Source organism: Hippoglossus stenolepis, chromosome 14, assembly GCF_022539355.2.
Source record: "Hippoglossus stenolepis isolate QCI-W04-F060 chromosome 14, HSTE1.2, whole genome shotgun sequence".
In the NCBI taxonomy this organism is placed as follows: domain Eukaryota; kingdom Metazoa; phylum Chordata; class Actinopteri; order Pleuronectiformes; family Pleuronectidae; genus Hippoglossus; species Hippoglossus stenolepis.
In genome coordinates this window covers 18,673,756-18,688,928 of record NC_061496.1, presented here as the reverse complement: position 1 = coordinate 18,688,928, position 15,173 = coordinate 18,673,756, and the positions used below count along the sequence as shown (strand labels likewise).

The window sequence follows — 15,173 nt, the reverse complement described above, 5'->3', positions numbered from 1 at the left end:
TTTTTTTCTCTCTCGACATCTCTGGCTGACAGTTTTATTTATTGGGGTCCCTGTGGTTCAAGGAACTCATTTGCAGTCGTTCTTCCTTTGCACACTAAGCAAACTAAAGGAGAGAGAGAGAGAGAGATAAGGAGTGAGGAAGGAAGAGAGAGGCTGAGGGAGGGTTGAGAGGGGCAGAGAGGGGAGAGATAGAGCGGCACTGGCGGCACTGAGCTGACATTCATGAACAACTGAGCAGCTTTGTGCCGGAGAAAGGAGGTTAGAGGATTGGAGGGCAGGACAGTGGAGAGAGGGGAGGATTGGAGGGCAGGACAGGAGGGTGGAGAGAGGGAGGCCATGAGAGGAGGAAGACATCTTCTCCGGCCATGTTTTGGTTCCAGTGCTGCTCACCTGTCAAAGTGCTATAGGTGAAAGGTACGGTTCAAAAAGCTGCTTATTAACCCGCCTATCGACCTAAATGTTTGATCGCACCAGGACACTATTGATAGTCTCTGTGCAAACACGCACCAGCTAAAGATGCAATAACAGGCCCTCAAAAGAGACGGGGAAAAAAATCAATGACTTGCATCATGCCCCAAATCCTAAAAGCAGCCAGGGGGCTCTTCAAAGAACCAATTCGAAAGATAGGCGTCTGTAATACTGCCTGACAGGAAACAGAGGGGGCTGTTCCGTGAGGACCAGCTGGCCATCCCTAAATTTGATCGGGATCGAGTAAAATGAGAGATCCGAATGGCAAAGTTCAGGATGATCAGGTTCCTGCTAAAAACGGCTCTCCACACTCACCACTGTGCCAGCAACTGGCCAGCCAATTCACATGCACAAAGAAGCCCGACCCCCACCAGCCCTTAATGCTTTAGATCTAATTCAAGGCGAACAACAGCAAAGAAATCCTCACTCTTTACTCGTCCGCCTGCTGCTTACGCTCCCCCCACTCCACTGAATGCTGATTAATACTATTTAATGAGGACTGTGTGTTGCTTGAGGAAAGCGTCGATTGCCGATGAACAGTTTCTGTACCCGGCGATACAAATGTGTGGAAATATTATCTGCAGCAGCAAAAAGGAGACTGAGGAAAAGACGCCTCATCTGTTGGAGATAAAGTGAGTGGGTACACGTAAAAGGAGGGAGTGGGGCTCTAGTTTGACTGACGCAGGAAAGACGATAAGGAGAGTGGCGGTTAGTAATGGCTGCAGCGAAGGCACAGAGAGTGCTGGCTTTCCTTGAGAAAACTTCCTCTTGCTTCTGTGTGTTCTTGTATTGGCTTAGTGGATCGACCTGGGTATTTTGACCCTGCTTCAACAGTAGCATATGCCTAATTGAACTTCCATTATACTTGGTGGTGGCTATCAGACGCGATAATCCTGGCCTCCATCCTCCCACACAGTAGCCCCACTAGTCACGATGTCTGCTTCTTGAATCACAAAAGCTTAGTGTCACCAGGGAATGGAAGACAATGACGGTCACGACTCAAATGTGGAGATACAGGACTGCCATGGTGAACGAGGAGTCACACAAAGACACACATATATACGAGCAGATGCATATGCACAATAGGACAATGAAATCCCTTGCTAAATCCAGCTCTCCCTTAATTGCTGCAGAACACACCTTGATTCCCGACCTCCCCATCCCACTGTGCGTTTAAGCATCACAAAGGGGATTACACAGGTGCAAAAATACTGCCTGATCAGCTTATTAATGCAATTTTCAAGGCCAGTATTTACATGAGTGGGGGGCTGAATAGACATTTGGATCAGAATTAGCCCCATTTATGCAGCCTGTTCAAGACAGGAATGTTGCAGTCTTATTCCACCTTGCCGTTCTGAGTGAGGGGGTGTTATTGTTGTTGTTCTACCATTATGCCGGCAGCAGGGGTATAGTCTCAGAGCTGGATCTGTGCAAGAGGGAGAGCTGGCATGGCATGGATAGAGACGCAGACGCGGTTGTGTTACACGTCACACTTCTGATTGCAGAACGCCGGCGTGTGTGATCTAAAAATCACACACTGGAGCAGCAGTGGGCCGGCTTGTTTGGTTCAGTGTAAAGAAACAAACCTGCCATAATGAGAGGGTCTCCTTAACAGCATTATAGGAGGGTCTGTATCTAAAAAGAGCTTTTGTCTTTTACTCCATTCACATTTTGATTTACACATTCTGCCAAACCAATATGCTCATAGATCATCACTCTAAAAAAAAAGAAGCAAGGACTCCCTCATTTAAGCTGTGTGCGTACAAAAAGCCTTCATCTCAATGGCAGTGGGAAGGACCGGGACCTACAAACTATCTCAGTCATTTCTTAATTCTGTGCATTACCCAATCCTCAGTACCATTACTCTCCAGTGGTTTCCAGTAGCGCCAATCCTGCCGAGTAATTATCATCTAGACAATGTGATGTACAGCGTTTATGACCGTGTTTGACATCCACACAGGGCTCGGTCCAGGTTAGAGACGATCGTCCCCATGTGCACAAATTTATCCAAAATCGTCCGTTTCTAGTCATGAGCAACACGCTTGGTCCTCTTTTGTCTTCCTTTAGATTCTTCCCCTGTATTTCTGCAGTCGTGAGTTACCCAAGCATCTGCACTCATCCTCCACATTCCCCCCAGCCTCCAGAGATTGCACACATCGACTTGACACGCTACAGAATGACTTGTGCAAAGCTTTGCCCTTTCTTTTCCCCCCCACCACCTGTCTGGCCCACTGTGGCAACCCCCCCCCTGAGGGAGGCAAAGCAGAAGAAGCGAGGTGAGGGTGACCCAGAGGTGACTCCCCACACATATTGTTAGATCCTACTGCTTTGCATCTGTCTGCTTCTAGACACAATGACAAAACTGCCATATTTGAGCCAGGAAGATGAGGAGGAGGAGGAGGAGGAGTGGAGTGGGTGAGGACAGGAGGTGCTTGTCGGCAGGAGCGAGAAAAGTAGAGCAGATATGTAGCGGCGTATTCCGCAGGGACATATGGAATGGCAACATGCATCCTCCTCCCAAAGCAATCTGTGTTAGTGTTCAAGGCAAAATTTGTCAATCTGCAGCTCACCGAGCCTCGCTCCAGCTGGGCCGTGCATTGATTTTAAAACCCTGCGTGCACCCGCTGTAGCTGCACTCAATCGGGTATAGTGACGCCTATGGACGTATGGCAGATGAAAGGGGGATTGTAGGGGGAGAGCAAAACTTAAAGAGTGACCCTCCATCATTGTTGTGTGTTTGAGGGTTTGTCAGCTGGGCAGGTTTGCTTTAAGACAGGAACAAAGAGGTGGCTGCATGGGGGAAGGGCAATGGAGGGGGATGGTAAGGGTGATGCCTGCCTGCCTGGTTGGCTTTTATTCTAACATCAATGTGCATCAATGAGCAAATAGTCCCTGTGTGCTGAGAGGGAAATATAATCCTTCTCTTTCAGTCAAATGCCAAGATCAATACATGAAGGGCTGATGTCACAGCCTACATATGCCCAGAAACTGTGAATATTGCTTTCATTTCCCTTTCACTGCGTGTCTTGTAAGTGTACATTCATTTTACTACTAGGATCAGACATTTTCTCATTCTCTGAGCAGGATCAGAAATCCTCTTAAATATATCCTTTCAATTCTGGTGTATGTGTGTGTTTGTGTGTGTGTGTGTGCGCATGACTGCACGAGTAAGCTGTACACACAACCTCTATTTAGCAGACAGAATGAGAAGAGTGCAGGCAACTGTATTTTGAAGGGCTGTCAGGAGGCAGTGGCTTAATACAGCTCAGAAAGTCTAGTGAGATTCCAGAGGAAGAATTAAGGCAAGTCAGGATTGTCCTTGCTAAAGAAGCCAGCCATCACGGTCAAAAGGGGAAGCAGCAAGCCGGACTTTGCAAACCGCAGCACATTTAAATTATAGGGCCCTGGGAGAGCTGCTAAGCAGAAACAAGAGGGGGAGACGGAGGGAAAGGGGGAGACGGTGCAAAGGAGAAAAATCCCATTTCGATAATTGCCGGGGCTCAATTTCCATAAAACATTCTCTATCTAACTTGTTCCACAAAAGTCTGAAACGGCACTGGAAGCTGTCATGTGCTGCCTGGCTGCTATAGCTGCAGACTCCTCCAGAGCACTGATAAAGGAGAGGGAGACACGAGGCGATCCCCCCCAGCTCAGTCTTCCACGAATACACTCACTTCCTGGGAATACACCCGGTCTAGAACTCAGACCTCGCATGACCGAAATATACAGAGACTCAAGGAGTTAAAAGAGCTCCACTTGCTAGTATGCACTTCTTCTAAGGCTACAACACCCCAAATCTCCCCGAGGCTATTTTTGGGTGTATGGGCATATCCGTTTTCATGTCAGACACTTTTAAGAGCTAAGTGCATTGATTGATTTTTGATAGCCCCAGAGTTAGGAGGGGGGTAGAGAGGAAATGAGGGAAAGCTTTTGTGTTCCTATTTTCTAATCTTACTCAGATCCGTAATCTCCCCACAATCTATATCTTTCAATTCCACTTCATGAATTATAAACAGGAATCAATTTCGCTGGATAAAAACACACTAAAGCAGATTTATGCCTTTATTTTAACCTTTTTTACCCTGATATCAGCCCATGCATGTGCACTTTACTCTTTCCATCCCCGCTGCATTATTAACATTAACATCACAATAAACACGCAGGCCACAGTGAAGTAGGGTGGGCAATAGGGTGAGAGGAGACATGGGAAGAAAGGCAGAGTGAGAAATCTTCTCTTCTCGGTCGCCAGTTGAATTATCGTCCACCTCTGGGTGAAAATGACGGTCACTCATGGCTGCCCAGCAAAGGCGTACCACATGATGGGCACAGCTTCCTTCAAGCCCACTACCACTCTGACATCCACACACACACACACATCCAGCAACCACACACACACAACCACCTACACGCGCAGTCATCTGCTGTCAGCGCTACAAGATGCATGCTGAGTTCACACACACACTCACACAGACACACACAGGGCCAGGATATCCACCATTAGATTATCAGCAGGGAATGAAGCCGTACCAAACCACGCTCCACTATCTCAAAACAGACCACTTCCTCTGATAAAGACCAAAAATGAACAAATCGCAGAGGATCGCTCGTTGAGCAAATTGGTGTGGACGTAACCGCTGCGCTGCTGACACAGTTAACTCCTTATATCAGCATCCAGTTTCACCATTTTGTTCTGTTTTGACATCAGTCAGCCGCACATCGCTGGTGCAGTTACGCACATCGCCGTGTTACCAAACACTACAAAAGGAAGTTGATCTGAGTCAGTCAGTCAGCTGCACAGTGTTTCATACGTCACACCCTTGTCTGTGTGCATTCAGCCTTATCGCCTCTCTTCTCTGCGGCCAATCTCCCAGCACGAGAGATCTGCCTTTTCTTTTTGCTTTTACTCTCACTCTTGATCATTTTGGTGAGTCATGCCACATTGACTCAAATGCATACCATGCATTACACTCGGCCTAAAGAGCTGTTTCACTGTAAATCAGGGTGTACGCCTTACTCAGACTGTGCACGCAAGGCTTCCAGGAACCCTGTGCGAGTACAGAGTGAGAGGGCTGTCATCTGATGATCCAGCACTCTGTTTATGAGTTAGTGAGACCACACTCAAGTCTCCATGTAACCACAGCACACTTCCTGGAAACTTGACTGTCCGTGTGTGTGTGTGTGTGTGTGTGTGTGTGTGTGTGTGTGTGTGTGTGTGTGTGTGTGTGTGTGTGTGTGTGTGTGTGTGTGTGTGTGTGTGTTCATCTATGTGTATGTCTATTAGATGCTGAAATACAGGAGTGCAGACGGATTACAGGTAAAGATATAAACAGAAAGGTGGAAGTGAGTGTTATGTGCTCATCCTCTCAGCTTCTCACGAATAAGCCCTGGTGTTCGCCCTGGCTTCCTGCAGCGTCGTGCACCCCCCCCACCCCCACCATACACACTATCACAGATGTTACTAGGATACGGGAGGGTGTTGCTGCTTATTATACCCTAACAGCTCACACTGGATGTCTAGCTTGGCTTGGCTTGTTTAAGAGGCCGAGATTAAACAAGCAAAGAGGCTTGTGCTTGTGCAGCCGGCTCATCTCATCCCACTCTGTCATCGCTGGCTGTTGCTCTGCACTTGACCAAAGCTGAAACCTCCCATATCCCCACATGCAAACACAGAGAAACGAGTCCACAGCTCTGCTCAGATTGCAGTTGTGGCAGGATACTGACTTTGATGCATCCAAATTATTTCAGGGTCAACACAGAGAAACGGCCTCAGACTCTTACCTGAGTTTCTGTTAAGCTCTCCAAGGCTTGCATTACGGACTGTTCGGGTCTTGATGCTTGAGACTGCACAGAAAGAAGAAAACAATTTTGAATGATTAGTTTTAATGGACTCGATGGAGCACACACCAATTATTAAAAGCAATTTTGATGCAAAAAAAAAAAGTATTAGCAATGCTTATAATCAGTATTTGTATTTAATATTCCACATAGACTCAAATAAGATCACACTCAAGTGGCCCTTACCATTAATCCTGCTTCAACAGTTGGTACAAGCGTTAACTTGCTCCCATCAGATATGCCAAGATCCTGGAGTTTGCCTGAACTTAGTCGCCTGCAGGGTTAGAGAGAACAAGATAATTAGACTGTGCTGACAATATCTTCTCTCCTCAGACACACAAACAGCCTTCAGCCGGGGGGGGGGGGGCAGACACACTTCCAAACTAGTTTGAAAAAGAGCCGTGGGTGAAAAGCTCCATGAAGGAGACGTATTGATTTGGCTGTCATATTTCAATTTCGAGTATAGTGGAGCTTGACAATCGCTCGCAGTGGATATTTGGCACCACTGCCACTTGCCTAAGTGGAGGTAAGAGTTTTCTTTGAGCTGCACAAAAATCTCCCTGCCGAAACCCAAACCACCGTCCTTTTACTAGCTGTAATAAAACTGTGCAGCAATGAGCTGTTACTGACATCGCAGGCCCACTGTTGTCAGTTGACATGTGGAGCATTATGACAGCTGTTTCTATGATTCTATTCTAAAGAAGGTGATATGTAATACCTTTTCAGGGCTTCACTAGTTAATGTCTGCTGCAGAGCATGAGAGTATCTGTTCCAGAGCAAGGAAACGCTTTAATATTGCAGGTCACGATGCACTTAAACCACTCGCATCCAGGTGTGGCGACTCCTCAACCCCCCGACGGCGTCATTGGAGAGTGTTAGGGCCGGCCTGCTGCACGGACATGACCCAAATCCGAACGCGGATGAACAAAGGCCTTGAGCCGCGACTTGCTGCAGGTCTACAGTTTGAGGCGCAGGGGGATTAAATAGGGGGTTTCGGGTTTTAAAGGATGATGTGATTTATTGGGTGATTACAGTGGGTGGGTGGTTGGGGGGGCTGAAAAACAATGCTGACTCTTTGCATATACGAACCCCTCCTTCACTCTTCTGCATAACACCACCTGCACTATTGTTGGCCCATTTAACCTGAGCCTTATTCATTGGGGAATCGCTGAATACTGCAGGTTTTGGTTTAGTTTTAAATAATAAAAAGGGTCTTAACTCATCCCCTGCCCATGCATCTCCGTCCCATTACAGAAGAGTTTCCCCGAGTGCTTAGGGAAACTGGTCAGCCAATACCTCACACCACCCAGAAACCATTCAGGAGTTCTATCTGCTTCCACGCTCCAGTATCATGCCAGGGATGAGCCATATGCCTGCAGCGGCACAGTAAATAAATTACAGTGCTACCAAGTCTGCGTGTGACTTTACTCATCAATGTTTAACGTTGTATGATTCGCACAGCATTAGCAAATCAGTCAGGCTTCGGTATTTATAATGGAGGAGGGAATCGGATCGATGCGAGTCTGCAGATCGCCTGGTCAATACTGTTCCAGTGACCGCTGCGTCCCCTATGCGTAATTCCAATACAGTGGTCAGTGGTTTCCTTGAATGTATTGATGGCCACCGCAACCAAGGTTGTGTCTGCAGCCCCCGAGCGCTCAGGCACGAATACATAAATACAAAGTATGGATTCAAACATATGTTATCTTAACTCGGGTTTATTCTCGTTTTTTTGGGGCTGCGTAAAAACCCGGACATTACGGTCTATGGTGCCAGGAGTCCCACACAAGCGCAAAGCATAATTAAAACGAGTATTTCCCATACATAGAAAGGATACCGCACTTCCAGTTTACTCACTCCCCATCATGCTGCTCTAGGGTTTACTCACGTTTCTTTGTGCAGCAGTGCGAGTCTCTCTTTCGGTACTTTGAGCCTTTGCGACAGCCTCCTCTTCAGTCCATCCACGGTCTCCTCCAGGGGCAGGGAGAGCTCGAAGCGTGTGCCGGTGGTGGACTGGATGTATAGATTCATGGAGGGCTCGGTCGGGACGGCCTCGCAGGACGAAGCCCCGCGACTGGTGCAGCTCCGGGCGCTGGGATGCTGGTCCATCCGATAACCTGTGGTCAGAGAGGAGAGTAGGGGGGGGGACGGGGGGGACGAGCAGAGCCGGGGATGAAGAGTGTGAAGTCAGTTTGGGGGGGGATAGTGGTGGGGCAAGGTCCGTCGCTTCGGGCTACGGTCCCTTGTTGGGCAGCAGTCAGAGAGCCTTGCTCTGTGGGTCTCGGTGCCTTCTTCCTCTCGCTCTCCGAGAGTCAGAATAAAAGCCGCTCCGTCTCCTCTCCGGTCGATATATCATGAGAACGTCCCCCTCAGGAAAGTCAACTACGCACGGACTCGCTTTTCTCTTGGTCTGCTCTCTCTCTTTGTTGCCTTTGCCCCAAAAGTCCTCCTGTGTGCTACATAGATGCGCAAACGCCAGGCAGGAACGCGCCGAGGACGCAAATTTACGCACGCGATTATCTTTAAAAAACTAATCCCGTGCGGGGAAATACAAAACTACAGAAGTTCCTCGGTGTTCTGTCGAAGGGCTTTCACCGGCTTCAGAGGACTGAACACGCGCTCCGTTCTCAGCAGAGCCTCACACGGCTGTTGGTGGCGAGCGGCTCTCCTGTGCTGCGCGCTAGTACGCACGGCGGCTCCGCTGAAGATATCGACAATGAACATTGTCACAAAGTATCCCCCACACACACTTCCACCACCGATAAAGACACGCCCACGGCCCCCGGGCGGCGCGGCCAATCACGGGAGGACTCTAGCAGGACGCTGCTGCGCTCGGCCAATGGGAGCGCCGGCCCAGCACCCACGTGGAGGGCAGGCGAGTTTGAGCCATTCATAATAAATTACAGCATAGAACCAAATATGTGTCCTTACGGCACAGAGGGTCTCTGCACGGTTTGAGGGGGACGCGATTAGAACCCGCTGTTTACTAGTCTCGCTGCCACTAACTCACCTATTATTAGCCAGTAATTACCTATATTTACCGAGTATGTTAATAAGAAAACCAACTGTCTATGTTGCATGTTTATTCCATTTGAGCCAAGGTTGATGTCTCCTGACTCACACAGACAGTTTTCATCTGTGCCAGGTCTTAATAACACTATAATTAACAAATAAACAAATACAGGAGTAATGAAGTGAATCATTTTCTTTAATTAACCTATGACTAATGTATTATTTTGATCTGACTTATGTGATACTGTAAATCCATGAGAGCTTCCATGTTTTGATCAAGTTTCACTGCCTCTTGTGCTACAGCAGCCCAGTGTGGACACAGCTATTTTAAAGACTTGGCACACAGAGCAGGGGTTACACTCGTCACTGCTCTAATCCAAGTTATCAGATGGTTTGGGTGGCATTATCAGTGCTGACGCCATCCTCCTCCTCCAACCCCTGACATCAGCAAAATGCACACCCCATTATAATAATAGAACAAATGCAAATAAATGCCCTGGAATGAAGTATTCCTGAGAACTCACAGTGTGCACAGTGCACACACGAGACAGTGAAAGACAGAGAGGATGCAGTATCTGATGGAAAACTCTTGTATTTGACTTGGCATTTTTCCCTGCATGCAAACGTTGCTGCTCAAGTTTCCAGTTTGAGGAAATAAGGGAAATGATGATGATCAAAACACCCCACAAGTTTTACCCGAAGAAACAGATTCTCCCAACACCAGCAGGGCCTTTAAACTCTGAAAATAAGATACTCGGTCGCCACCTAGTGGGTAAAGCGAAACACTCTCACAATCAAAACTTGCAAGGGGATTCTTTCATTGTGTTGTAAGATATTTCCGTTCATAACGATCATGTAACGGTCAGAAAATATGAATCCACTCGTTTATTCTTTGGGATCATTCACAAAGAATGTTTATTATTATATTAACATGACTGTCACCTCACTCCTGTATCATATTACGAGTTTGTTAAACAGACAACATCAGCCTCAGTTAAATATAATCTACAGTAACACGGCCATTACTCCTGTCGTCAATACTGGCCTCATTAAGTTAATCATGGCTGCAGAGTTTACATGAAAGGTGCCTCATCCAATCACTCCGCGACATGCTTCCATCGATCCCCGATAGACGACTCGTCCCAAATCAATTTTCTCACGCACCAACACAATATGGAGAACGTCAAACTTTTTCCTGAGCATCTCGAGATGAATACTTTCCGCCTTGTTTGTGATGTTCATGTTGTACTCACCAATTATCGTGGCGAAAACTGTGAAGCCTCGCGCTGGACTGTGTTGTCTTCCAGTGTGTTCCCCCAGCTTTGGCATATAAAGTAAAACCAAGTCAGTGATACAAAAAAAAAAAACTCGTGTAAATCCAATCACTTGAAAAAAATCCACGGGAGGTTTCTCGGTGTATTCTCTGCCAGGAGATGTGCGTGTCCGCCGCGCGTCGTTACGCACCAGAGCTCGAGTCTCGTTCTGGCCAATAGGAAGCTGCTGTTCGCTCCGGAGGTGCCTGCGCGCTCTGAGCTGTGCGCGCACCGGTGTCTTTCTTGATACTGAGCCGGGAAGGTGAGACACCTCTCTACTGACTCGCCTCGGATATGGGTGGAGAGTATTGCGCTTGTTATGTCAGCATGTGATTTTAAGGTGGTTCCTGCTTCAGTGTCCTCGCGGCGATCTTGTCCCGTGAGGACAGAATGTGCCTGCGTAAAGCGACAGCACATAAATACACCTGAGTCACTGCAGGGGCTGTATCAGCCAAAGGAACATTTACTTTAATAGAGATAAACTCCTAAATATAAACAAAGAACAGTCGGCCCGCGCCATACCACCTTAAAAAGACAGGGAAACGGGTGGTTTGGTGAAATGAGGGGTGTTACCAGCATTTTGACGACGTAGAGAAAAATGTCACCGGGCAACAGAGCAGGTAAACATGCTGCCTGGATACGAGGGCGCGCTCACCGATAAACAACAACTTCACTGGCACGTTTCGAGGAAATGCACATGCGCCCGGGAATGACATGGACATTTGTTGAGAAAATAAATAAATAAAATCACTTGACCTGTATATGAAATATCCACAGAGTTTTTTGTATTAGTAAAATGTGGACAGTAATTGAAAAAATACATAGAATCTTAAAACTAAGTACTAACGAAACATTACAATGTATATTATATATAAGTAGCCCATGCCTAAAGTGTGCATTGAAATATTTACTGAGAATTAAGGATACAAAGTAAAACAACTAGTCATATCATATATTATCATATAATATGATGACTTATTTTACATTTACTTTTAATCCTAAAATTAGCAATACTATTATTATAAGAGTAACATGTAAGCAGTGCACCATATTTTAACTTTATTAAAGTTGATCATATTGTGACATTCTTATCTGCAAATGTTGTGGTGTTATATATTACTGTTGTACTAAGAAGCACATAATTATGTTCAGAGACAAAAACCTGAATATGTACTCAACTATAGTGCTTGAATAAATGTACTTTGCACCACTGAATGTAAACCAGCTAAGTGAGGGCAGGCTATTGTATTTACATCCATGTAGCACACACACACGATAAAATCATCACAATAAGGTTCAGCTCAAGGACAAAGAGAGATGTTGTGCAATGATTCAGAGGGCGAGAGATGTGCCTGACTGTGCCTCAGAGTCAGCTCGCATTCACCAGTCAGAAACTGTCCTTCCTCCCAGCCTGAAGAGCAGCACAGTCTGATTACAGACACACATTCCTCCCTGGTGTGCAGCGGACGTTGTGCCCCACCAGCATATTATCATACTGTCTGCGAAATGAATCATCCTTGTGTGTGTGTGTGTGTGTGTGTGTGAGGGAGAGAGAGAGAGAGAGAGCAGAGTGTATGTTCAAAAAGAAACACTGGCGTTATCTTTGGGAGAGTCAACGATCAAACAAAGGTGCCTGTCTTTGCCTAGCCCCAACAGCTCCCTCTGGCTCTTTATCTGTCTCCATCTCTTCACTTCTCTCTGGGAGATTGCTGACTCAGTGGAACAAAGTGAAAGGAGTTGGTTAAACTCCCTCCTCTCCTTCAACCACGGCCCTTTGTTCGAGTGGAACGCTACGCTTTTGAATTAGCTCGCTCTATGGCCTGTTTTGAGACTTGTTAGGTTGGCAGGGGCACATTACGGGATCTGTGTGTGTGTGTGTGTGTGTGTGTGTGTGTGTGTGTGTGTGTGTGTGTGTGTGTGTGTGTGTGTGTGTGTGTGTGTGTGTGTGTGTGTGTGAGAGAGAAACACGTTGGTTCAGAGGGGAAGCTAATGTGCATTGGTGTTCGTCACTCCAGCTGCCAGAGAGTCAAGTTCTTCTTTCAGCCACGAGACGGCTTGGCTGCCCTCGTCAGCAGGTTTGGCTGTGAACTCAGTCTAGGTCACGCAGAACACTCTGACCTCGATTGCCTGAATTAGACTTTGTAGTGAGCTGACAAATCCTTGTGTTTTGCGACAAGAGTGCGACTCTCAGGACATGAAATCTTGATCTTAACATTGTCTGGTAATGGGGAGTTTCTTTTTTTCACTATTTGGGGTTGAGACCTTCTTTCAGGATGTCATTTATTTTAATCCCCAGTAGCTGGAACAGTGTGTTCCCTCATTCTATCTCAGCTAATGTGGCAAATCAAAATTGCGATTAAGTGTAAGAATCCTGTTAATGCACAAATTTATCATCAAGGTGTAAAAGCTGTAAAATGTTCTTCACTATGTGCTGCACGGTGCAGTGGGATGCACATGGATAAGCCTGTGATGGAGGATACAAGAGCGACCCCCGTATGCAGCCATCTACATGATCATGCATCACACACACTTCTGGGAAGAGTTTATTGACAGGGGAGGAAGGCCGTGTGGGCGGGTCGTAAACAGTTCGCGTTGGATATCAGATCTGGTGGGACAGAGCAGCCTGCGTGTGTGTCGACAACTTTTCAGTATGTGTGTGTTCGTGCACGAGCAATGACGCGTGAGTTGCTGTGTGAGAGCCTGAGTGTGTGTGGGACATGTGTGGGCGTGTGTGTGTGGGTGGGTGGGTGGGTGAGCAGCATTCCTATCCATCAAAGTCACCAGCAGGCCGCCCTCTGCCTCAGGAGAAAAATGAACCATGCCCAACGCAACTCATCCCGCTGCTGTTGTTCTCCCTGCCGCCGTTTCCTCCTGATTCACACCCGAGTGGCTGAGAGCGCGCCAGACACGCCTCGCCATCACAATGCTCCACTCCACAACTTTTACCACCGGAAGCTGACACATGAAAATACCTGCATACCTCACATGATGATACAAAGCATATGAATTAATGCTTGTAAGACTAATCATACCTGGGACGTCTTCAGCTCTCTGGGAGATGTGAGGGAGGTTGTGATGTAATCGGGCAAAGTCATACAAACATGCAGAGACACAAACTGACAGCAGATACATTTAAAGTGTGTGAGGGTCAGTTGTTGCTAAATACAGTGGCCCTGGAGTGAAAATCCCAACAAATGGGAAAATACAACCTACACATCACAAAACAGCAATGAATACAAATACGTTGTGTTTTGTGATTTATGTTGTGTTTTGTTGTTTTGTGATGTTTTGTTGTGTTTTCTTATTTGTTGTTGTTTTTTGTAGTTTGTCAATCTTTTTTGTTATAGTTGCTGTGTTTGAAGATTTGCCGTTGTCTTTTACTTATTAGCAGCTGTTTTTTGTTTACCTATTTCTCATTGTGTTTTTATTTAGCCAAGTGGTTAAATAGCTCAGACTCCAAACAGTTTTTGTCACATTGAAATTTTGGTGTAAAATAAAAAAAATGATGCAAACATGTTGGTCCTGATGTGGTCCTAAAAGATTTGTGTGTATCTCTAATTTGATTGGCAGCTGAGTATGACTTGTGACTGTAGACTCATGTTCATAATAACAGACAAAAATGTAGATTTAGAGAAATGACACACGACTGTGAAAACACATGAGACTATGACCAAAAGTGTTCAATATCAAAAATAAATAAAACAATTAAAATAAATCCAGACTAAAAGTGTAAATGAAAAACTGTGAAAACTCAGCACATAATTTCCCAATGACACTTTATTGCTGATCCTACATATTTAATTTTACTTTTCTAAAGCCTGTGCTTATTTCACAACAATGTTTTGTCTTTGTCAATCAGGGCAGAGGCAGTTCAGTGTTTGGCTGTCACTTCGGCATGGATGACACAGATACACGTATTATGTGATCGTTCATGTATTGACACATTACGGGTATGATGTGTGGTGAACATCAGTCAGTTATATGAATTTAATGTATTCAACGAAACACATGAAGACGTGAATGAGATCCGCCCATATGCCTGTGTGCAATCTGAACACATGGATAATATCACAAAATAGATTGAAAATAGAATTACCACACAGCAGTTGTATGTCTCTGCCAGTTTCAGTCTACAAACATGAGGTCACTGTGACCTTGAACATTGACCATTTCCAAATGGAAATTTGTGCCAGATTTGAAAGAACATAAGTTTTGTGGGTTCCAGATTCTAGTCAGCTCATCCTTCAGTCCAAGTGAATGTTTGTGCCAAATGTAATAAAACTCCCTATGGGTGTTCTTGATTCATCATGTCCACAAGAACACAAGGTCACAGTGACCTTGACGTTTGACCTTCAACCACTAAAATCTTATCAGTTCTTCAGACCAAGTGAACTTTTTTTTTTTTCTTTCCTGGGGCGGAGACATAAAAATCCAAGCACAAATACAGTTCAGAAGTGATGTAACCTTGAAGCTGCTGTTGCCTAAGATGTCTTTTTATGCTGACATAATACACCAACCAGTCACTATACATATCAAGCAGTAACC

The 15,173-nt window shown here is 46.0% G+C and overlaps 1 protein-coding gene across 1 annotated transcript in view; it reads right to left on the bottom strand.

The window, feature by feature from the left end:
- midn (midnolin) overlaps positions 1-11,057 on the bottom strand; it is a 29,207-nt gene extending 18,150 nt beyond the window's left edge. The window contains exons 1-4 of the mRNA XM_047342869.1: positions 10,569-11,057; positions 8,192-8,420; positions 6,490-6,577; positions 6,247-6,309 (exon numbers count right to left, since the gene is read on the bottom strand). Of these exons, the coding sequence (XP_047198825.1) occupies positions 6,247-6,309; positions 6,490-6,577; positions 8,192-8,420; positions 10,569-10,644 (456 nt within the window). The 5' untranslated portion in view covers positions 10,645-11,057. The remainder of the gene's footprint in view (positions 1-6,246; positions 6,310-6,489; positions 6,578-8,191; positions 8,421-10,568) is intronic.
- Between the last annotated feature and the right edge of the window lie 4,116 nt (positions 11,058-15,173).